The sequence below is a fragment of the Rhipicephalus microplus genome, chromosome X, assembly GCF_043290135.1.
Source record: "Rhipicephalus microplus isolate Deutch F79 chromosome X, USDA_Rmic, whole genome shotgun sequence".
In the NCBI taxonomy this organism is placed as follows: domain Eukaryota; kingdom Metazoa; phylum Arthropoda; class Arachnida; order Ixodida; family Ixodidae; genus Rhipicephalus; species Rhipicephalus microplus.
In genome coordinates, this window is record NC_134710.1 from 66,132,260 (window position 1) to 66,156,219 (window position 23,960).

Below are 23,960 nucleotides of genomic sequence, written 5' to 3' on the forward strand. Positions count from 1 at the left end.
CCGTGGCGGGGCCTACTCCATTCACTCGCGCCTTTCTTCGTCAAGCCCACCATTCCACCATTCGCGACGAGTTCCTCCACCGACGCAATTACAACGGTGACGGCCGCCAGGGGCAACTAGTCATCCCCCCCGGTCTGTGCTCTGACATATGCAAATTCTTTCATTGTGATCCGCAATGTGTGCACTCCGGGGTATCGAAGACTAACCACCGCATTCGCCAACGGTACTTTTGGCGCGGCATGTACCGCTACGTGCAGAACTTCATTCACTCGGAAAGCAACATGCTGACAAAAACATGCTCACATTTATGCAGGAGCGTAGATTGTCACCGCGACAAAACTTCAATGCACCTGTCGCCGGTAAACCTGTAACCTCTACCTTGCCCTGCCAGGCCGTTTGGGCGCGTTGGCATCAATTTATATTAGCCACTTCCACCAGCGTCGGCTGATAACCACTGGGCAGTCGCCACTGTAGACCACCTCACACGATATGCGGAAACTGCCGCTTTCCCCGCGGCTGAATTCAGCGGGCATGAATTCTAATTTTCCATTTGAATTCATGCCTGCTCCAACAATTCATGCTGCGACACGGTCCACCCCATGAACTGCTCAGTGATCGAAGCCGTGTCTTCCTGTCCGAAGTCGTCGAAGACATTTTAAAGGGTGCAACGTTGTTCACCGCAGAACTCCTGTTACCACCCGCGGACGAATGGCCTCACCAAACGCTTCAACCGTATGCTCGGCGACATGCTCTTCAAGAACGTCACCGCCGATCAAACAAATTGGGGTGCCATTCTACCCTTCGTCACCTACGCATATCATACCGCCCCTCAGAACACTACTGGCTTTTCACCTTTCTTTTTGTCATAAGGAAGGCACCCGTCACACAATATCGACACGATTTGCTGTACAAGCCAGATCCGTCCGAGTGTGCGCCTATTCATGCTACAGCCAAGCTTGCTGAAGAGTGTCGAGAGCTTGCAAAGACCTCTACTGGGCATGATAAACAGCGGCAAAAAAGCATTCGCGTTCACGCCAGCACTACTGCGCCCACGTTCCTCCCTGGGGTGCTCGTCTGGCTCTCCATCCCTACCACTGTAACTCTCCTATCTTCGAAACTATTTCCCAAATACGAAAGCCCCTACCGTGTCATTGAACGCACTTTTCCTGTAAGCTACTTCATCGAACCCATCGAACCATCTTCGTACATGCGCAGTAGAGGGCGCGACATTGTCAACGTGTAGCGCCTCAAGGCCTACCGTGACCCACTCTTAGTAACAAGCTGTTAGGCCACCAAGCGGTTCTCTTTGCGTACCCGGGGTAGTTGTAGCAAAGACTTCGAACAGTGGGCCGTCTTCTACAGCACCTTCTAGTGGGTCGCCTTCTTCGTAAGAAAAACAGCAGCTCTTGCAGAGAGTTGGTCCCCGCATTGACTGTCACTCCCGTGCATCATCACTGAGTGTCCCGGTGTTAACAACACTTATGCTTGTTCGTGGTAACAACGGTTATGCTTCTTCCGAGGAAGGTTCACCTCATTCATAATGTGAGCCGAACGCAAGCTAGGGCCATAGCTCTGCTATAAAAAGCTAAAAGTGCCGCCGAGGAATGCTCGTTTGTCGACGCGGCTTTTACGTCCGATAAACGAGCTTTCACAACAGTGCTTCTGAACGGTAACGATAAACTAGTCAACTCGGCTTCGTTTACACCACAGAGTCAGAGATTTCCGAGCAATTAGCCATAGCATAGGTACTTTTGGACCCAAATAGATCTAGGTTCCACAGCGACTCTAGGGCAGCCGTGCGAGCATTTGTCAAATGAGTAATCTCTACACAGGCTGTGGCAATGCTCAAGAGAAAATTGATCAAGCCACACACGATTATTTGGTTTCCTGCTCACATGAGAGAATTAAAGAGTGCTCCCGCGAACCTCAGCGAATCTGCACACTCCTGCACTAGGACTTGTCAACCATGCAGTCACAAGGCAAAAAGATGCTGAGGTTTCAGCATGCAAGGATCACCTCAGTTTATACAACAAGCTAACGAAACATGTCTATCTAGGACGGAGAGTCTTCCCTCCTCCACGCAGTAAACTAAACAGAGCTTAGGCCCTTACACTCAGGCGAATACAAACAAGAACCTTTGCGAACCGGCTGTTAACAAAATTTGTCCGGAGTTGTGTGTTCCTACAACATGCGATAAATGCCACGACACCAGACCTTGCTCATATGCTCGGGCGTTGCTCCGTGTTACGTTGTGACAAGGAAATTACTGAAAAACAATGGGACGCAGCTTTGCGCAATACTAAACTAGACGAACACTTATGGGCAGTTTGACGGGCCCGCGAAGTGGCTGAAAGGCTGGGTTTCAAAATACCAGCGTGAAAGCGGCCCGCTTCGGACTAGGACACTAGCACAACCTATTGGACCTAAATAAAGTTTTTCCATCCATCCATCCACTATTCCCTTGTTTTCATGGCAGCTACAAAAGGCCTTTCACATCTATATTATTTATTTGTTTACTGTCTGATCATTATTGCTTTTAACCCTAAAAGGGTCAATACATGAATAGACGAACAATCAAGTGTTCGATCACAGAGGTTATACTACGCAGAGGTCATCCTCCCGTGTTCGGACAAAAAAACTGTTCTGTGTGCTCTGGACATTCAGTAACGCTTCTATGATATGAAAATACACTCTTCAAGGTTGTTAAACTAATAATAACCATTGGAATTTATGTCCCATAACCGCAATATTATCGTGAAAGATGGCGTAGGAGAGGGTTCCGTAAGTTTTGACCACCTCTATATGATGCGAAATTAAACTTGCCGAGGTCGTTTGACTAATATTAACCGTTGTTGTTTACGTCCCATAACCACGATATGATTATAAAAGACGCCGTAGGGGAGGGCTCCGGAAATCTTTATCACCTCTGGTTTTTTCACGGGCGCATAAGTCTAACGTCACGACCTGTAGTGTTTTGCCTTCATAAAAATTGAACCGCCGGGCCGGAGCCAGCAGCTGATCGGATGACCTTCAGTTCACCAGTCCAGCACCATAGTCAAGATATATCCTACCATGACGGGTTAGATCATTTGAACCTCAGTGAAACAGTGGCTATGGCACTCGGCTGCTGACCTGAAAGTAGCGAGTTCGATCCCTGTCGCGGCGGTCACATTTTTATGGAGGAGAAATGGTTGAGGCCCATGCACTGTGCGGTGCCATTGCACGTTAAAAAACAACAGATGGTCAAAATTTCTGAAGTCGTCCACTATACGGAATATCTCATAATCACGTGGTGGTTTTGGGACATAAAACCCCAGTTGCAAATATATTATTATTATTATTATTATTATTATTATTATTATTATTATTATTATTATTATTATTATTATTATGATTATATCTTTTGAAGGCACGTGTGATAATACAGACGTTATTCATCATTACCGGGCTGGACGAGCGCTCAAATAACCTCGGGGTGAGCACAGACACTGGAGTATAACGTTCCACTACTCTCTATCCGTTAAATTTATGGTCGCAAGTAAAAATCGTACAAACCGCTGACACTAGTAATGGCCCCGAATGGTGCACAGTCAGCAATGGATCCCCAACAGGCGTTATTCCGTAGACTGGCTTCTACGAGGATCTTCTAGACCGTTGCAAAGCCAGAAACAAACACACAAAAAATTGGTAGCACATATCAGTAGATCGGACAGTGTTCCAAGATCACTTCAGACACGCCGTAAGTGAACGTAAAGAAATGAGCTGAAGAGAAGATGGGTGCAGGACGTCTACTCAAGTTGAGATAGAATTTAGGGGGGCGGGATGCTAATAGGGAACTTCAAAAGCTGCGCGTGGCACTGAGCGGGTTGCTTCGCGGAACCGAAGCGTCGACGAAGGCACTATTCTCTTGTCACGCTTAGTGCACGACGACGGAAAGAGAAGATAAACGCGGCTAAATGCGTCTTGTCGGGATTACCGCGAGTCGTCGTTTTCTCGACTAGAAAGGATCTCGGAGACGCTCACAGCAGGGCAGCGAGGACGATTTTTTTCAAGGCCCACACAGGAAAGAAAGCTGCTAGCTGGCCGGTCTTTTTTTGCTCGGGATCGCTATCATTTCTCGAAGGTCACTCTAGGGCTAACGCAACGACCCACTGTGAGGATACACCCATCAAGAGCATATGAAGAGTATAAAAGAGGAGCACGCAATGGGACACTCTATACGTAAAACTGACCGACACACGGCTTCTTCGTGACCAAGATTGTAGCGCCGAATGAAACGAGAGCAGACAATACTGCCACTCGATCTAGATGCAACAAATTCGCCTCAACAACACACGTGCCCGAAGAAGAGATGGCCCAACTCGTCCATTTGCATCCCTTATTCGTCCCCGTGTGTTGGCACAAAAAACGTTACCAGGAGAGTGAGGTACACCATAGCCTCCTTTATTTTCTGTGCCAGCGCTTTGCCGCCGGGATCAAAGAGAGCCGACCGTCAGGCTGAGTTCCCGCAATCACCACCAGGCAGCGCTGCCTTCCCAGAACCGGCAGAGCCTGTTCACTGACTCCGGTGCTACCGCCGGCACTGACGGGTGGGTCCTTTGTTGCGCGTTTGTAAGCGCGGCAAGCTTAAAAAACAAAAGTGCGATACCACCCCCGTGTGCCACTTAAATATTTAGGAGAGAACATATGCAAGAGAGAAAGAATAAGTACGCAAGATAGGACATTGAACAGAACACCATACCTTCAACGAAACGGTAGAGAAACTTGTTTATTGCGTATTAATTCATTCGCAACCTGCGGAAACGAACAAGAGGGCGTCGATCGAAACGTTCCTCACACGCACACAGTCTGACGAGCTTTAGTACCCTTGTTGACACTGTTCACAAGCAGCACTCACAATTTTAGCAATCACAATTTTTTTTTTCTGATCGCCGCGTCACTTCTCGGGGCTTTTGTCGAAGGCTGCAAGTAGTGCAGATATTCTTCGAATACACTAGGCACCACACCTTTCATAAGCCTTCGTGTTTTACATCCTTGCATAAAATCAGAAGCAGCGAAATGACGACTGCACACGGTTGAGTAGCAGGAAGTGATGTTCGGCGTCCAATTGTCTCGTAAAATGACTTTTATCCACTCTTGCCGCAACTCCTCGTCGCTTGGAATTTCGTGGAATGAAATTCCTACTTCCTTCTCTTTGCTTGAAGACTTGCAACCGGGCACGCAACAGTACGCCATCGCACCTGACGCGGGTCATCACAGCCAAATGAACCACGGAGACTTGTGTGCGTAGGCCGCTGCACGAGACAGAAACGAGAGAAACCGTAAACTAACATTCCTGATTACTTAGCGAAATTCGCTGATTGGTGCGTGGAAAAGCCTCACGAGAAAGAAGCGCGAAAAATGATAGCAAAGCATGAAACCGGCCCTGCAAACACGAGGTGCAAACGACGTTGTTTGTTTACACGCACTCACTTATTGCCGCGTGTCATCTGTTCACGCAACACAATGAAGCAACAGTTAAATATCATACTTGCTGAAAGTACTACGCTGCGAAGATAGGTGCGCGGAAAGGTATTGCCAGAAAGAAGCGCGAAAAATGATAGCCGCGCTTGACAACGGCCGTGCAAACGCGGGGTACAAACGACGTTGTTTGTTTATACGCACTCAGTTAATGCCGCGTGTCATCTGCTCACGCAACACAATGAAGCAACAGTTACAATTATACTTGCTGAAAGTACTACGTACCGTTTTGGTTGTAAATAATTGGTGTTGCAAACGTATGCGACACGAACAAACGTATGCGACACGAACTGACTGCGCGGGCACAGAAAATAAAGGAGGCTATGGGTACACGAAAGTGCCACTAACTTCCAACTGTACTATATTAAAGATATATACGCAAACAGTTACACGTCAGAAGAGCATAATTCATAACCATCACAACTTGCACACTGATACAAAGAGCCAGTAAGGTATCATTTCTTGACATATTCCATCGTTTTCAGTCCGATTATCGCGAGAATTATAGCCTCGGCTGCGTTTGTGCTGCGTATATATCTCCGCATGTTTCTTCAATGAATAATAGCTGGAATTTAGCGCCAATCTGTGTAGCTGTCTGTCCTTGCGTTGTTTACCGCTACATTTTTATGCTCCAGGAATTCACGAACCAACTAGCCCAAGATGCGGTTTCGCAAAGCCACCTATGACCTTCCGATCACAAAGCGGGCCGCTTCAGAAGGAGTGCACGCGTGGTATCGGACGCATGTGGAGCTATACTACAATTCGCAAGTTTTGTATTCTGTTACGCCGCCCCGCGGCTGCCAGCGTAATTTTTTAAAAAGTATCGGAGTAGTGGCGGGGCAGCGGTTCTCATAGCATGTGCATGCAGTGATGTTCCGTGCACAGAATTTGTCATTTTTCGGGGAAATTTCGCCTGTCATTTGGAGCCCAAGAGAATCTTCGTGATATTGCAGGGAGTTTCAATAATAGTAAATTCTTTTATGACAACCGATAGTTAGTGGTCACAGTGTGCCTTCATCAGCTCCAATCGGTTCTGACACATGCACCGTTGTCACAAAACGAGCGCTCAAAAAGGGCGCGCTGCCAAATTCTCGCGACAAAACGCCGGAAGGATGCCTCGAGGTCAACGATAAAAAAATAAAACAAGCATCCAAAGACTCCCCGGGCGCGCGTCCCTCTCCCCTCGGAAGCGTGGGTTCGCCGACGAACCTCCTCTCATCGGCGCCCGAGCAAGCTCTGGAACGTTCTCGATGGAAAGGGGCGTGGTGATGCAGGGTTGCGTCATCCGTCGCGGACGGCTCCCGTACCGTCTCGCGCTTTCCCCAGCCTTCGCTGCGTATCGCGCCGACGGAATGATGAGAATTTTATCAAATCTCGCGCGGAAGGTAATCAACCGAGCAGCGGAGATGGGAGATCAGGAGAAGAAGGAAGTTAACGCCAGAGTGCGTAGGGTATCCCACCGCGTCTGTCGGTGAAGGTTTTGTCCTTAGTGACAAAGCAGGAGAAGAAGAAAGTATGCGCCAGAGTGCATAGGGTGTTCCGCATTGTGGGCGAAGCCTTTTGTCTTCCGTGAAAAAGGAGGAGAAGAAGAGGATTTCCACCTGAGTGGTGACGACTCGAGCTTCAGGCAAGAGTATCTGTCTACCGCTATCGAGCGAAGACGCGTGGCAACAGCTGCGTGTGTGAAGCCGACGTGTTTTCGGCGAAGAAGTTTGAAGCTTGGAGAGTGGCCAATTGACGACGCGAGGTTTCCTGGAAGAGAAACTTCGGGGGCAGCGGAACGACAACAACGCTGGACTTTGAGTGAGTGATTCTCGAAAGAGTATCATCCAGACTTTTGTTCCAAGAACTTTGGACTGAATAAGTTTTCTAACTCTTTAGTCTTTAAGTATCTTGGTAGTTCAATGCATGCGACTGCATTGCAGCACGTATTGTTGTCTGTGTCCGTTGTTTCGAAATGTGGCTGATTGTACTGTGTAGTACATCGTTTATTTGGTGACATATTGTATTGAACTATTGTCGAGTGTGCATGCTTGTGTATCGTTTTGATCTGCCATAACCGAGAATATGCTTTTGTTTTGTTTATCAACTCTCGGCTCTGACTTGATCTTTGGGCCACAGCCGGCATCCGCCGGCGCGCCAAATAGGACCACCTCTAGATTGTCCACGCTTTCGTGGTGTGGTTCGGGGGGCCGATACTTCAGCCATTGGAATTAGCCCGGCGATCGCCTCCCGAATCGACGGGACCTGTGACAATTATTCTGGCGTCCGCGACAAGGATCTTTTGGTGCACAGTGTGTCCAAAGTAGTGAGAAAGGGCCTCGAATTATTGATAGTGCCATCGGAACGATTTTGTGTGTTGTTCAGTGTTCTCGTTAACGAGTGCAGCAGAGTGTTCCGATAGACTGATTTAGGCAGATACGTTTTGCACGCGGCAAGGTTTTATTTGCGAGACACAATGGATCTCGAAAAGTTAGTCGCTCTTGGTGAGAAGATGGGTCTTTTTGGCGCCAAACTACGGGAGTGGGTCACCCAGATGGAAAAAGAAGAAAAAGAGAGGGACAAAGAAGAAAAGACAGCTGAGCTGGAAAAAGAAAGGTTGGTAATCGGAAGAGCCAAAATGGAAAAAGAAGCTGAGTTGGAGAGAGAGAGGTTGGCAGCTGAGAGGGCCAAGGAAGAAAAAGCAGCTGAGTTGGAGAGAGAAAGGCTGGCCGCCGAAAGGGCGAGAGGAAAAAGAGAGGCAAAGGAGCGACAGCTGAAAGAAGAAAGAGAGCAGCAATTGAAGTTAGAGCTGGAGAGAGAAAAGTTGGCAGCCGATAGGGCGAGAGAAGAAAGAGAGGCAGAGGAGCGACAGCTGAAAGAAGAAAGAGAGCAGCAATTGAAGTTGGAGCTGGAGAGAGAAAGACTGGCAGCTGAGAGGGCGAAAGAAGAAAGAGAGGAAAGGGACCGGCAGCGACAGCATGAGATGGAACTCGAGCGGCTCCGTTTGCAACAGCGAAGTGAAACTCCGGTCCAAGCTAGAGTTGAAAGCAGCGAACGAGAAGATCATGGCTTCCGCTTGAACCCAAGCAAGCTGCTCGTAGCGTTTGATGAAAGGAAGGACGACCTTGACGCGTACCTTCACAGATTTGAGACAATTGCAAGGAGCCAGAATTGGCCGGAACATCAATGGGCAACTGCTTTGAGTACTTGCTTGAGTGGTGAAGCGCTCAGTGTGTATGGTAGGCTGACGCCGACCGATGCAGCCAACTATGCAAAGGTGAAAACTGCTTTGCTGAAGCGATTTAGAGTTACTGTGGAAGGATTCCGGGACAGATTTTGGACAGGAAAGCCAGCTGATGGTGAGACGGCTACGCAGTATGTCGCCCGACTTTGCCATTATTTCGACAGATGGATTGAACTTTCAGGGACAGCGCAGGAGTACGATGAGCTTACCGAGCTCCTAATTAGAGAACAATTTCTTACTAGTTGCCACCCAAGCCTATCGCTGTACTTGAAAGAGAGGAGAGCTAAGTCACTTGAAGACATGCTTGAATTAGCTGATCAATTCTTGGAAGCGCAAGGTGGCACTAATTTGGCCAAGGTGTAGAAGGAGTGTCCTGAAGATTCGAAGAAATCGGCTCCCGAAGAAAAGAAGCTTGCACCAGAGAGCATTCCGCGATGTTTTCTGTGTAACCGAGTGGGTCACTGCGCTAACAACTGTCGAACTAACTTCACGAGCCCTACGGTTGTAAAATGTTTTAAATGTGGTCAGACTGGGCACAAGGCCGACGCATGTCGTAACGGAGTGAGTCAAACTCACCAGGTATCCTGTGTGCTAGCAGCACCGAAATCCGATGATAATGCCGTCACCGACGGATTCGTAGAGTTGAAAAATGGGGAGAAACTTCCTAACTGGGGTGCTGTAATGACAAAACAGACAACCGGTGTTACGAAGGGAATACCAACGCTACCTGGAAAAGTTGCGGGCAAGAAGATTACGGTGTTAAGGGACACCGGTAGCTCCACGGTTATCGTGCGGAGAAATTTGGTACGGGAAGGTGAGTTGACAGGCAAAACGAAACCGGTTTGCCTAATTGACAGTACGGTTCGGATGCTTCCCGAAGCAGAGATTGAGGTTGAAGCCCCGTACTTCAGTGGGAAGGTTACCGCTCTATGCATGATGACCCCCCTGTACGACCTCGTCCTCGGAAACATCGACGGAGCGCGAGGGCCGAACGAACCAGAACGATTGGGAGATGACCCTAAGATAGAGCCCTCGCCAACCCAGCGACCGAGAGATACAGTGGAAGAGCATCCCGTGACGGATCTCACTCGAGCCCAGGGTGAAGCCGCGGTGCAAGATACAGTGAATGAGAAGATGATCGTGTTGAATGAGTTCACGTGCTTGGCAGGTGGACTTACGTCGGCACGACTTCAACCGACCGACAGTGTAAAGGTGACGGAGTCGGCCAGCCAGGCCCAATGTCGTGACATGAACAAGCGGGTGACAGGATCGGTTGAGCGTCATGACCCGCTAACAATGTCGGAAGTGACAACGATGCCTGAGACGCCGCCTCAGATACCATCGGTGGAAAGGGCTCGCCGGAACAAAACGAGAAAAAACAAGAAAAGATCGAGCGAGCACCGCAAGAAAGGACGCAAGCGCAGCTCGAAGTATACGGTATAAGTGTTGAGGTCGAATTGGAATGTGTTAGACAGTGCTATATGTTAAGTTAATGTGGTTGTTGTCCTGTGTCACAACTGTATGTCGAGTGAATCAAAATGCTTGTTACGGTGATGTAATTGTACAATTGTTGTAATGAGAGAACGTTGTACATTCGTATTGTCTGGAATCTGTGATAGAGTGTTGTACTCATGCAGCTGTGGTTATATTTCAAGAGTTGTGAGATTGAATTACAATGTACAATTCTATTGAGTGATCTATTGTGAATGTGACGTGTCATGAGCGACGGATTATGTTACAGCCTTTGAGAGTTTGGGGACTGTTCGCGCTCGTTTGTGTGGTTTTGAATATTATGAGATAATATTCTTAAAGTGGGGGGAAGTGTCACAAAACCAGCGCTCAAAAGGGGCGCGCCGCCAAATTCTCGCGACGAAACGCTGGAAGGATGCCTCGAGGTCAACGATAAAAAAAGAAAACAACCATCCAAAGACTCCGCGGGCGCGCGTCCCTCTCCCCTCGGAAGCGTGGGTTCGCCGACGAACCTCCTCTCATCGGCGCTCGAGCAAGCCCTCGAACGTTCTCGATGGAAAGGGGCGTGGTGATGCAGGGTTGCGTCATCCGTCGCGGACGGCCCCCGTACCGTCTCGCGCTTTCCCCAGCCTTCGATGCATATCGCGCCGACGAAATGATGAGAATTTCCTCGAATCTCGCGCGGAAGGTAATTAACCGAGCAGCAGAGATGGGAGGTCGGGACAAAGAAGTTAACGCCAGAGTGCGTAGGGTATCCCACCGCGTCTGTCGGTGAAGGTTTTGTCATTAGTGACAAAGCAGGAGAAGAAGAAAGTATGCGCCAGAGTGCATAGGGTGTTCCGCCCTGTGGGCGAAGCCTTTTGTCTTCCGTGACAAAGGAGGAGAAGAAGAGGATTTCCACCTGAGGGGTGACGACCCGAGCTTCAGGCAAGAGTATGTGTCTACCGCTATGGAGCGAAGACGCGTGGCAACAGCTGCGTGTGTGAACCCGACGTGTTTCCGGCGAAGAACTTTGAAGCTTGGAGAGTGGCCATTTGACGACGCGATGTTTCCTGGAAGAGAAACTTCGGGGGAAGCGAAACAACAACAACGCTGGACTTTGAGTGAGTGATTCTCGGAAGAGTGTCATCCAGACTTTTGTTCCAAGAACTTTGGACTGAATGAGTTTTCTATCTTTTTAGTCTTTCAGTGTCTTGGTTGTTCAATGCATGCGACTGCATTGTAGAGCGTATTGCTGTCTGTGTCCGTTGTTTCGAGTGTGGCTGATTGTACTGTGTAGTACATTGTTTGATTGGTGACATATTGTATTCAACTATTGTCGAGTGTGAATACTTGTGTATCGTTTTGATCTGCCAAAACCAAGAATATAATTTTGTTTTATTTATGAACTCTCGGCTCTGACTTGTTCTTTGGGCCACAGCCAGCGTCTGCGGGTGCGCCAAATAGGACCACCTATAAATTGTCCACGCTTTCGTGGTGTGGTTCGGGGGGCCGATACTTCGGCCCTTGGAATTAGCCCGGCGATCGCCTCCCAAATTAAGGGGACCTGTGACAACCGTGAAAGCATGACCTTTGGTATTTGTTTCTGATAATTACGTGGAGCACTTTCTAGTTCACTAGTGGTGTTAGACTTGAAGTACAGAATGTGCAGTGTACTAACGGTATATAAATAATAAAGTCATGCTTTTGTTCTGCGCCAGTGGAGGGGCTAGTCATTATTTCAAAAGTCGCCAGTACGTGACAAACTTTTATTTATATTAGGTGTGTGCGTGAATGGCGGTGGAAATCGGTACTGTTGCACATGAAAATAAGCTAAGAATTTCGTGAAAGTTTGCTGGGAAAATTCCCCAAAATGAAGAACTCTTTTGTCTCTTAATGGGAATTCTTCGGCATAAATCGAAACATCACTGTGGGAATGTACTTCTTGGTTGGCGTTGGGCCTTCGCTAGGACGTTTGTGTTTTAGGTACTGGGCACAAAGGAGTCACTGAGATCGTTGCACAGTCTCCGTTTGCGAAAACGGTGCACTTTTCAGACATAGCGAAGTAACCACTGACACTCTTATTCGCGTTCATCTGTAACTGTGTGTACGTTTCGTGCGTCATTTGTGCTTGAGAAAAGTGGGCCATGGTTCGATTTGCTTGCCATTCGGTGCGTTACCTTCCGATTTGTTGCTATCACGCTCATTGTTTCGCCTTTGCTGCAAGGATGTGATTTTTATAAAAATTCTTCAAAAAGATCGGCATTGCGATAACTTTGCAAAACCTCACATCGCTAAATATCCGCTCAAAATTGCCACGCATGGTGGTCTAGTGGCTAAGGTACTCGGCTGCTGACCCGCAGGTTGCGGGATCAAATTCCGACGACGACTGCTGCATTTATCATGGAGGCGGAAATGGTGTAGGCCAGTGTGCTTAGATTTGGGCGCACGTTAAAAAACACGAGATGGTAAAAATTTCCGCAGCCCTCCACTTCGGCATCCCTCATAATCTAATGGTGATTTTGGGACGTTGAACCCCACATATCACCATCCGCTCAAAATTAAGATTGTGAAAGTGAATAAAGAATGTTTTAACACTATTTGGGGTTGTGCGTACAACAACAACCTCGGAAGATAGCAGCGCTTCGAGATAGGTATAGTGCACTTGAAGTTGTAAATAACTATCTCTACTTAGGACAATTTTAGGTTAGCGTTGGCAATCAGGCGCGAATTGAAAGAAAGTCGACATTTTTTGTATGACCTCTCAAAACTGCAGCTAAGTCTTACATTGTTTGAAACACGAAATAAAAAAACATAAAAAATAAAAAACATCAAGAACAAACCTGAAAAATTGAATTGCTGCACAAACTTGAAGGAAAACAAGGGAGACAGGAAAGAGCGCCGAAATAAGCTAAGAATTTGGCTCTTTTCTGTCTCCCTCGTTTTCCTTCAAGTTTGTGCAGCAATTCAATTTTTCAAGTATGATGCAACTAGTCTGCAAAAAAGTATTGATGACAAACTACTTCACAGATAAGTTATCCTATATATTTCCTACCTTACTTATTAAATATGTGAAAGCTGGCATATATTTTTTACACTGTATGCAGATTCATTTGCGCGATATACACATGTTTAGTTTTTATGATTTCTTAGCAGTTGCTGTATTATTGTGATTGCTATTTTTATTTTCAAAATTTGGACTGGATTTTTATCTTTATGTATATTTAGCTTATTTATTCATTTTGCGTTGTTATTGTTGCTGACTTCACATTGCTGATTGTTTGCCACTGCTGTCGTGCTAAAAGGTAGCTGCGGGCCTTTGTCAAGCTGCCTCTTTTGGAGAGCAGCTTTTACCTGCAGCTGTCCTTCATCAAACTATTGATGAAAACTAAATTATTATTATTATTATTATTAGTATTATTATTATTATTATGAATATGTTTATTAGTAGTTAATGACAACGGTGAGACAGCGTGATTAACCGTCCAGCAGAGAACGGCACAGCAGCGAGCCGAAGCACGAGGCGAGAGAGCCGGGCGTTGGCGATGTTGCTCGCTGCAGGCACATCTTCTTCTTCACAATTCCCCCCGCTGAAAAAGGAGCCATCCTGTCGACTTAAGAAGTTTCAGGCAGAGGCCCATGGTACGGTTTCAGTCGGAAAACATGGACGATGTCACGTGCACGCTGGCGCATGTCGTCTGATCGGGAACCTGGTTCAATTAGGACATTAACCGGAGAGGTTTTCTCCAAAACGGTGTAAGGCCCCTTGTACCGGGGGACAAGGTTTGAGGAGAGTCCCGGAGTTTTGTATAGGATGGCAAGCCACACAAGAGACCCTGGGGCATAGCTGTGATCCGGAAGAGAGGTGCTAGGGTTTTCTTTCCGGCGTTGTTGCTCTTCCGAGGTGAACGCACGGGCAAGCTGGCGGCACTCTTCGGCTTGTCGAGCAGCATCGGAGATAGGTGGACACTCGGAAGCATATTGTCACCAGGTGGCAATATGGACGGTAGGGAAGTAGGGTATCAATTGTATGGGAAGGCTCACGTCCGTAAAGAAGAAAGAAAGGTGAGAATGCCGTGGTGGTTTGTATTGCGGTGTTTATATGAGAACGTGACGTATGGGAGAACACGGTCCGAGTTGCTATGATCAGATGCCCCGTACATTGAGAGCATATCACCTAGCGTGCAGTTGAACCGTTCCGTTAGCCCGTTAGTCTGCGGGTGGTATGCTGTCGTTTTCCGATGAATGACGTGGCATTCCGAAAGCAGAGTTTCGACGACCTCGCAGAGGAAAGCGCGGTCTCTGTCACTAAGGAGCTCTCGAGGTGCACCATGTCGAAAGATGATGCATTGTAAAATAAAAGAGGCGACATCCTGAGCGCTTGGCAAAGCGGCTGTTTCGGCGTAGCGCGTCAGGTGGTCAACCGCCACTATAATCCACCGATTACCATCTGGTGTCAATAGAAGGGGACTGTAGAGGTCAACGCCGACGCGATCAAATGGCTTGGCAGGGCATGGAAGTGGCTACAATGCGCCAGTCGCACGTAGCGGTGTTGATTTGCGTCGCTGGCAGTCAGGACAGCACTGCACGAATTTGCGTACAAAATTTTACACGCCGCGCCAGTAATAGGGATGGCGAAGGCGTTCATATATTTTGAACACTCCGGCGTGGCCGCATTGCGGATCGTCGTGAAGAGAGGCACATACTTGCGATCGTAAAGTGCGTGGAATGACCAGCAGCCACCGGCGGCCATCGAAAGCGTAGTTGCGTCGATGAATAAGTTGATCGTGGATCGCGAAATGGAAAGCTTGACGTCGGAGGGATCGAGATAATGGAAGGTTGGGCGTGCCAGATAAATAACCGATAAGAGAGGCGATCCACGGTTCACGACGTTGTTCGGTGGCAATCGAGTCGAGATTTAGCGATGACAAGGTCTGGAGGCAAGTATTTCCGCACGTCTGATCTGGTGGTAAAGGTGAGCGGGACAGAGAATCAGCGTCAGAGTGTTTGCGTTCCGCAGTGGTATACAACGCGAATGTCGTACTCCTGGATGCGGAGTGCCCATCGCGCAAGGCGGCCAAAAGGGTCTTTCAACGTCGAGAGCCAGCAAAGCGCGTGGTTATCAGTTACTAGATCGAACGGGCGGCCGTATAAGTACGACTGGAACTTTGATTGATTGATATGTGGGGTTTAACGTCCCAAAACCACCATATGATTATGAGAGACGCCGTAGTGGAGGGCTCCGGAAATTTTGACCACCTGGGGTTCTTTAACGTGCACCCAAATCTGAGCACACGGGCCTACAACATTTCCGCCTCCATCGGAAATGCAGCCGCCGCAGCCGGGATTTGAACCCGCGCCCTGCGGGTCAGCAGCCGAGTACCTTAGCCACTAGACCACCGCGGCGGGGCACGACTGGAACTTTCCAAGCGCCCAAACCAGAGCCAAACCTTCTTTTTTTGTCACGCTGTAATTAGTTTCGGCTTTCGTCAGAGTGCGGCTAGCGTAGGCTACAACATATTCTGAATAGCCGGGCGTTCGTTGAGCGAAGACCGCGCCTAGCCCGACGCCGCTGGCGTCGGTGTGCACTTCGGTGGGAGCCGTCGGGTCGAAGTGGCGAAGAATAGGTGGGAAGTGAGCAGACGGTTCAGAGTAGTGAAGACAACGTCACATGCAGGGGACCAGGAGGAGAGGTTCACGTCACCGCGAAGAAGCTGGGTTAACGGTGATATGATAGATGCAAAATTGCGAACAAAGCGCCGGAAATAGGAGCATAGGCCTACAAAACTGCGAAGTTCTTTCATGGTCGTCAGCTTGCAAATTCTGCGACTGCTCGAAGTTTTGCTGGGTCAGGTAATACGCCGTGCTTGGACACGATGTGGCCTGGGATGACAAGCTCGCATGCAGCGAAGTGGCATTTTTTCAGGTTAAGGCAGCATTGGTCAGAGGTGTCAAAACGTGCCTGAGGCGAAGGAGGTGCGTAGGAAAGTCATGGAAGAAAACCACGACATCGTCGGGGTAACAGAGGCACATATTCCATTTTAGGCCACGTAGCGTATTATGCATAACACGTTCAAACGTGGCAGGCGCGTTAAAAAGTCCAAAGGGCATGACGGTAAATTCATATAGTCCGTCTGGTGTAACAAATGTCGTTTGTTGGTGATCGGCTTCAGCCATTGGGACCTGCCAGTAGCCAGACCGCAAATCTAGTTACGAGAAAAATTCCGCTCCGTGAAGGGTGTCAATGGCGTCATCAATGTGAAGCAAAGAATAGGCGCCCTTGCGGGTTATCTTATTCAAACGACCATAGTCCATGCAAAATCGGATAGATTTGTCTTTCTTACGCACCTGGATGACGGGAGACGCCCAGGAACTGTTAGATGGTCGAATAACGGCTCTACGAAGTATATCTTCGACTTGATCGTTGATGACGCGGCGCTCTTCAGCGGAGACACGGTATGGTCTTTGACGCAGTGGCTGGTGTAGGCCGGTGTCAACAAGATGTTTGACTTGTGATGTGCGGCCCAGTTGAGGTTGCGACACATCGAAAGAACTCCTGAACTCATGCAGAAGATCCAGCAGGTCGGCATGTTCGGTGGGAGTGAGATTGTCGGCGATGGCGCTGGAAAACATATCATTGGACGACTCCCCGAGTGCCGACAGTGCTTTTGGGGGTTCGCAGTAGTCATCCGGGACATCAGCCAAAAACAAAGGGTTGAGATCCTGAAGGCGGCCAAGACATTCCCCCAGAAGCAAAGTGACAGGTGTCGAAAGCGGATTGCTTACGAACGTGTTGCTTCTTCCGGCAGCAAGGTCAATTGTTGCGAAGGGCAGCGGCAAAGCTCGACGACATTTGAAGATATCGGAAGGCATAAAAAGGACTGTAGCGTCAGTGTAGGCGTTGCATGAAACGGGAACATGTGCGAAATTTCCAGGCGGAATATCGGTATCTTCAAGAACGAGCAACATTGGCGGCTTATGAAGAGCGTCCAGTAATGGGACATCACACAAGCGTGAAAACTCAACTTCGGCGCGTGCGCAGTCTATGACGGCATTATGGTGGGATAGGAAGTCCCACCCGAGCATGACGTCATGCGAACAGACAGAGAGAACGATAAACTCCCCGATGTAAAGAATGCCTTCGATAGAGACTCTTGCAGTCCAGGCTGTGAGAGGCGTTACTTGCTGTGCGCTTGCGGTGTGAAGCGACAGTCCCGAAAGCGGCGTCGTTACTTAGCGTAATAAACGGCAGAGATTAGCGGCAATTACAGTAACAGCGTCGCCGGTGTCCACAGGGCAAAAGTACAATAACCTTCAACAGCTACTGCGACCAAGTTAGCAGGAGAGGAGCGAGGGCTTAGACAGTTCGAAAACGGCGCAGTTCTTGCCTTTTGAACTGCGGTGCTTAGTTTTCCTGGTCGGAGGGTCCGGGCCGGCGACGCATGGGGGAGGGCGATTGATGACGAGGAGAGGGTGCGCGTTGCGGCTGGAAGTCAAGGTGGTGAGTAGAGGTACAGCGAGGTGGCGAGACCGGCCCGTATTGGACGAAGGGTTGGCTGCCGGGATGCGACGACTGGGCATAGTTGCCGAACGTCTGAGGTCAACGGCGGCAGTAGCGAGCAACGTGTCCGGGAGTGAAGCAGGCGTAGCAAATCGGTCGGTTATCGGGCGTCTTCCAAGAATTGGCGACTGGTGCTGCCACCCAAGGTGCAGTATAAGCAGCCGGGTGTGCGGGCTGCTAGCGCGTGGTGTAGGGTGGTTGCGGGAGCCTACGTACAGCGTCTGCATATGTGAGCGGCGCGGCTATGGGCTGCATCTCTTGCGAAAAGACGACAGGAGGAGCCACAGGCTGCACTGCATAGGTTAGGGGCGCGGCCACAGGCTGAATGGCTGGCGTATAGGCGACAGGAGCACCTACCGGCTGTGCGAAACCCGGGAAGTGACCACGGCTAGATAGAGGTGGTTCGTTGTGCGCAAGAGGATCAGCTTGTGCAACCTCTTTCGATTCAGCAGTGCGAAGCGGGGCAGGTAGACAGGTGGTGGTCTCGTGAGTAAAGGGCACTAAGGAAAGTTGGCGGGCGACTTCATCACGGAGGAAGGCTCAGACTTGCTAAAGCAATGGCGAATTGTCAGGCATGGAGTCGAAACTGGACAGCGACTCGCCACCAGGCTGAGGCTTCCGAGTCAGAGTGGGTTGCTTCTTCAACTCGTCTTAGCTCTGACACAAGCTGACGACTTCGGAAATTGTGCTTCGTTTCCTAGCCAAAAGCATTTGAAAAGCGCCATCGTCGATGACCTTCAGGATGTGTTTGACCTTGTCCGACTCGGACATGGTGTCATTCGCGCGTCGATAAAGGTCGACGACATCCTCAATATAGCTGGTAAAATTTTCTCCAGTCTGCTGAGAGTGGACGCGCAAGCGCTGTTCTGCTCGCTGCTTGCGGACAGCCGGCCGACCGAACACTTCGGCACATGACGTCTTGTAGACGCTCCATGTGGAAATGTTGTGTTTGTGGTTGTTAAACCACAATTCTGCGACACCAGTGAGATAAAATATGACGTGGACGAGCTTGTCGGCGTCATCCCACTTGTTATTGGCGCTCACCAGCTTGTAGTGGTCGAGCCAGTCTTCCACGCCGGTCCAATGCGCACCGCTTAAGACCTCCGGGTCCCGTAGCCTAGAATGGCCGGGACAGTTGAACTGGGACGATGACGCCGATGGGTTGGCGTTGTCAGTCATGACAGGCTGTAGCGTGCGGCTTCGCAGCTCAAGGGTGTAGCGACGGGGATAAACAGCACCCTCCACCAAATGTGAAGAGGTTCATTAGTAGTTAACGACAACGGCAAGACAGCGTGATGAACCATCCAGCAGAGACCGGCACAGCAGCGAGCCGAAGCACGAGGCGAGAGATCTGGGCGTTGGCGATGCTGCTCGCTGCAGGCACATCTTCTTCTTAACATTATTATTATTATTATTTTTATTATTATTATTATTATTATTATTATTATTAAAACTGTGGAGCCGAACCACGAGATGGAAGTCACTAGAAGAATAAGAATGGGGTGGAGCACATTTGGCAAGCACCCTAAATCATGACAGGTAGATTGCCACTCTTCCTCAAGAGGAAGGTATATAACAGCTGCATCTTGCCGGTACTTAGCTACGGTGCAGAAGCCTGGAGACTTACGAAGAAGGTTCAGCTTAATTTGAGGACGACGACGCAAGCAATGTAAAGGAAAAGGGTTTGTGTAACCTTAAGATACAAGAAGAGAGCAGAGTGAATTAGAGAAGAAACCGGAGTTAAGGATGATAGTTGAAATCAGGAAGAGGAAATGGACATGGGCCGCGCATGTAGCACGTAGACAGGATAACCGCTGGTAAGTAGGGGAACTAACGGGATTCCTAGAGAAGGCAATCTGGTTAGCGGGAGACAGAAGGTTATAGGTGGGCAGATGCAATTCAGAAGTTTGCGGGTATATATTGGCAGCAGGAAGCGCAGGACTGAGTTGGCTGGCGGAACATGGGAAAGGCCTTTGTACGGCAGTAGACGTAGTTTGGCTGATACAAACCACGTAATGATCGTGAGGCCTGCCTTTAGGGGAAGGCAACATGCATGTACATTGCATTCCGCAACAAGTGATGTGTTTGGCATTGAGGACGTCTTCGCTTTCAAGGAGGCATCGTATCCGAGTTTCTGATGGACCTAGATGGTGCATAATATGTGACTGTAAAAAGGGTAAAGCCATGGCGATGCAAGAAAACAAAACACTGCACTGTTGGCCGCACAAGTCCTCGGCAACTCCGGTACTCTCTGTGGGCGCCATACTGAACCCCCCAAAGCCCCCCCCCTATAGGCGATGCTACTTGCGAATATAGAAAACCAGTTGGTCGCGAGGACAGGCATGCTCGACAGAGACTTTATTCCTCGCCCTCCAGAGGGGAACTGTTGCGAATTGGTTAGTGCAATGAAGATGAAAGATCTAGAGAAAAGGGGGGCTTGATGTGATGAAAAGCGGTAGAAAACAAGTATTATCGTGGGATTCGGCGTTCCCGCCAGGGGACACTGAATGAAGAGGTAGAGGCAAGTGTTGGAAGCGAGGAATGTCGTCCAGTTCTTCAGCTGCATTATGCAACACCTTCATATTTTTTTTTGTTTTTATTCGCCTGATTCAATTCTTTCCCTGTACGTGACACGTTCCGCTTAGTGTCCAGTGTACACGACAGTGGTGGCGAAGATTCTGGTGCAGTCAACGTATGACAAAGGATAACAATAATAAATTCATCAGAAAGAAGACAGAACGAAAAAAGCAAACAACAATCATCAGATAATACGCGGGCCCTGCCGAATACTGGTGATAGCTTGCCGTTGTCGTAGGCAGTGTTCTAAAGTCAGCATCTTCGAGAAAGTAAACGGAGACGCCATACCTTTCTGGAGCTTTCCTTGGAGAAGTCGGCGAGCGAGGACAGGAAGCTCTTACAGGCGTTGTCCGAGCGTAGAGAGAGTGCGTCCGCAGCGGCCACGCCTGGGTCATGGTCCCAGGCTGACCAGGGAGCCGGCTGGGCCAGCGTCGAGTTTGGGAACCGCTGCCGGTCACTCTGCACCACCTGCTGCAGTCCCACACCGAACACCTGTCCACACGGAACGTCTGCTGCAGTGTGGGTGAGAGACGGCGGAGTACTTAATCACCACCTCGGAATAGCTTACGTAACCTTACAGAACCAACCAATAACAGGACAGAGAAAACAACAGTAGAAAAAAGCCACTTTTTTACGAGGTTATGTGATGGCCGAGAAAGTTCCCGAAAACATCAGTACTTTGTAACACCAGCACTTCTCCCTTTATTTCCCTTCCCCCCTTTCTCAGTGCAGGGTAGTCAACGAGACTCACTACATGCGCAAGCCAGAAACCAAACTGTCGCAAGTCAGGGAGTAATGCACCTTACTTCACGATCATGTATGTTTCGATGCACTTGAGGCGGAATACTTACGCATAGAACTAATCGTGATGTGGGTAGATGGCATGCGAGCTTATTCTGCAGTAGAAGATCTGCTAGGACTATAGCTTGTGTTTTTGGGCGAGTTAAAGCAGCAGACAAATTAAGTGATGGACGAAGAAACTTGGTGCCCGTGTACAGATTACGCCTATGGTTTCTGCGTGGGGTGCCGTAAAAATTGACAATAACAACCCCACAACAATTATTTATTGTTGAGCATCATAGCATCGTTAGTGCTATTGGTAGTGACAAGCATATGTATCGGCAGTATTTTGTCTTGGGATTGGCAAAGCCGTGTTGCATCACGCGGTCAGAAAAAGAGAGAGAGATGGACGCGGCAAGTGCTTTTTCTGCACCCCTCTACAGGCGACGGTGACGAGCATCGTCTTGCTTATACGCAGGCCCTTTTACTGTTGGCTGCGTGCCTTTTGTCTTCATATGGCGGAAGTGCACGATATAGTGGTGGCACTAAGTTCGAGCGATCATCCTAACTAACAACTTTAATCCTTTCAGTCACCATTAATTATGCACTGCCAGAAATGCGTCAAATTCGCGTGGTAAAAATCCAAGGCCCTCAGTATTACCTTCCAAGTAAGAAACTGAAGGAAGGCGTTGTTTTTGTGAGATTTAGAAAAGTCGAGGTGATGTGTGTGTAACCTAATATTTAACTGTTATGCCAACAGTCAGCTTAAGTACGTGCATAAAAATAGTTCCCTATCAAGTCCTTGATTGACGGTTGATAACGGTGAGGGAAACAGTGTTGTGATTGTGGGCGTATTCGAAGGAAATGGTAGACGCTTTGTTTAGTTCGTCAGTTTCAGTTTCACTTGCTCTATTAGCCAGATTTCTTCGCTCCGTGGTGATTACCGGGATCCATCTGTCGAAGATTTTGAAGTGGATATGAACTGCCGTAGGAAGGACTTGAATTTACCCATTTGGCTTCACAAATTTTTTTCATTGGTTAAAAGGTCAAGTGTTTTAAATTCAATCATTACTGTCATAATTAGCGTTTGTACACATCTAAATATGTCTTTTTCCTAGTAAAAATAACGCCAGAGGTAGCACGCAGATGCCTCTTTTCTGTAATTTTTAAATCATATTGGACACATTTCCTGAAACACCTTGTATGTGAATACGTTTAGAGCTTAAAGAAAGAAGGCGAGCATGCGTGAATTCTTACTCATTCTTTTGCGACTTCCGAAAAAGCTCGTGGTGTGAACCTTCTTGTGAAGTAGGGCGGGCCGTTTCCGAACTTTTGCCGAAGCCTCCATGCTGTCCTCTGCACGTAGAGAGGAGAGCACAAGTGAAAAAAAAATTGGCCCAAATCTACTTGTTGCACTAAAAATGTCGTCGAAAGACGATAGTCTTGCGTCTGGAGAGAGTGAACAAAACGTTTATTTTATGTTCTGCGCAAGAAAATCGGTGATTCCTATTCTGGAGGCGCTGCGTTAGAGTGCCTCGAGCGCATAACGGAGGGCGAACAAGCGCATCTAGGATGGATGGATGGGCTGATGTGGCTGTACCCTTTAGATCGGGCGGCGGCTAACGCCACCTAGCCATTAGGCACGAACGCCATCTAGCAGTTATCTTCGAAAACAAACGCGTGTGCGACCACGGAGAAAGAGACGTGCCAGTCACGGAGGTGATAAGGTGTGGAATGCAAAGCAACGAGCAGATGCCACCACCATGCCGTCGTAGCAAAGCGTTGAAAACACCTTCTTGAGCATCGCGTTGCACTGTCAGCGCAGCGCGTTAAACCTTAAAGTCCTAGACTTACTTGTGTGTGCCTCTTCTAGTATAAAGACAGACATACGAAACATAGACATGTTGTTATGGCACCTCAGATATGCGTAATATTTGCTTTTTTAATTAACAATCGCACATGTGTGAACGCTAAATCTTGAGCTATTGGTTGGCGCTGTGGATGGGGTTGTCGGTTTGGTACCGCTTGAAGTTTCGTTAGGGTGGACAAACAGACAATTGTACAGACAGGCAGACCAAACTTGTTTTCGTCGAAGGTCCCCAAGAAAGACTATCATCTTTGAAAGCCGCCACACTAAACTCGCCCGTTATGGCTACTGACGCTGGATGACATGCATGCTATCTACGTCGTGATTTAATTACAATGTATCTGTGTATCACATCGTGACATTACAATGCCAACAGCAAAAGCTTTCAGAACAGAGGACAAAAAACAAGGAATAAATAAAAAAAGACTGTTTTCTGCCACGTTCGCCCTCGAATCGGTATGTGCAGGGAATAGCTCGTTGCGCTACTTTGATATAGCACTGATCAAACCAACTGCGGGGTTTTCAGTGAGGTCGTGCATAAATAAAATGTTTTCACGAATTCCATGTTCTGAAAACGTTCACCACATGTCATCTCTCTTGCTTCACCCTCTCCACCGCTCACAACGTTCTAGCGCTCATCGAGCAAACAGCATTTCTGCAATGAAACATACAGGAAACCCAACGTGCCTCCCTTGTCTTTGCATTTCGAATAATTGTTCACTCGACTAAACAATGCACCGCCTTTCGCTTCAAAATGTTCTTCCAGCACCCGTGTCATCGCCCGTTTCAACCGGGTCAACGCCGTGCGCACCGCTGCTGCTTCGCATCTCATGCAATCAGGGTGATACCCTGATTGGTGTAACCATTTTTTTTATGAAGCGCTTATTCCTGTTCTATTGTGTGCAGTAGCTCATATGTATACTTTTTATTATCAGTCTTTCTTTTACCGGTGCATCTTTTTTTGTAAATTGACACTATTT

General features: G+C 48.5%; 1 protein-coding gene across 1 annotated transcript in view; it reads right to left on the reverse strand.

The window, feature by feature from the left end:
- Nucleotides 1-23,960, reverse strand: part of LOC142761777 (rho GTPase-activating protein 6-like) — a 53,643-nt gene that overhangs the window by 26,328 nt on the left and 3,355 nt on the right. The window contains exons 3-4 of the mRNA XM_075876356.1: nucleotides 22,371-22,469; nucleotides 20,622-20,842 (exon numbers count right to left, since the gene is read on the reverse strand). Of these exons, the coding sequence (XP_075732471.1) occupies nucleotides 20,622-20,842; nucleotides 22,371-22,469 (320 nt within the window). The remainder of the gene's footprint in view (nucleotides 1-20,621; nucleotides 20,843-22,370; nucleotides 22,470-23,960) is intronic.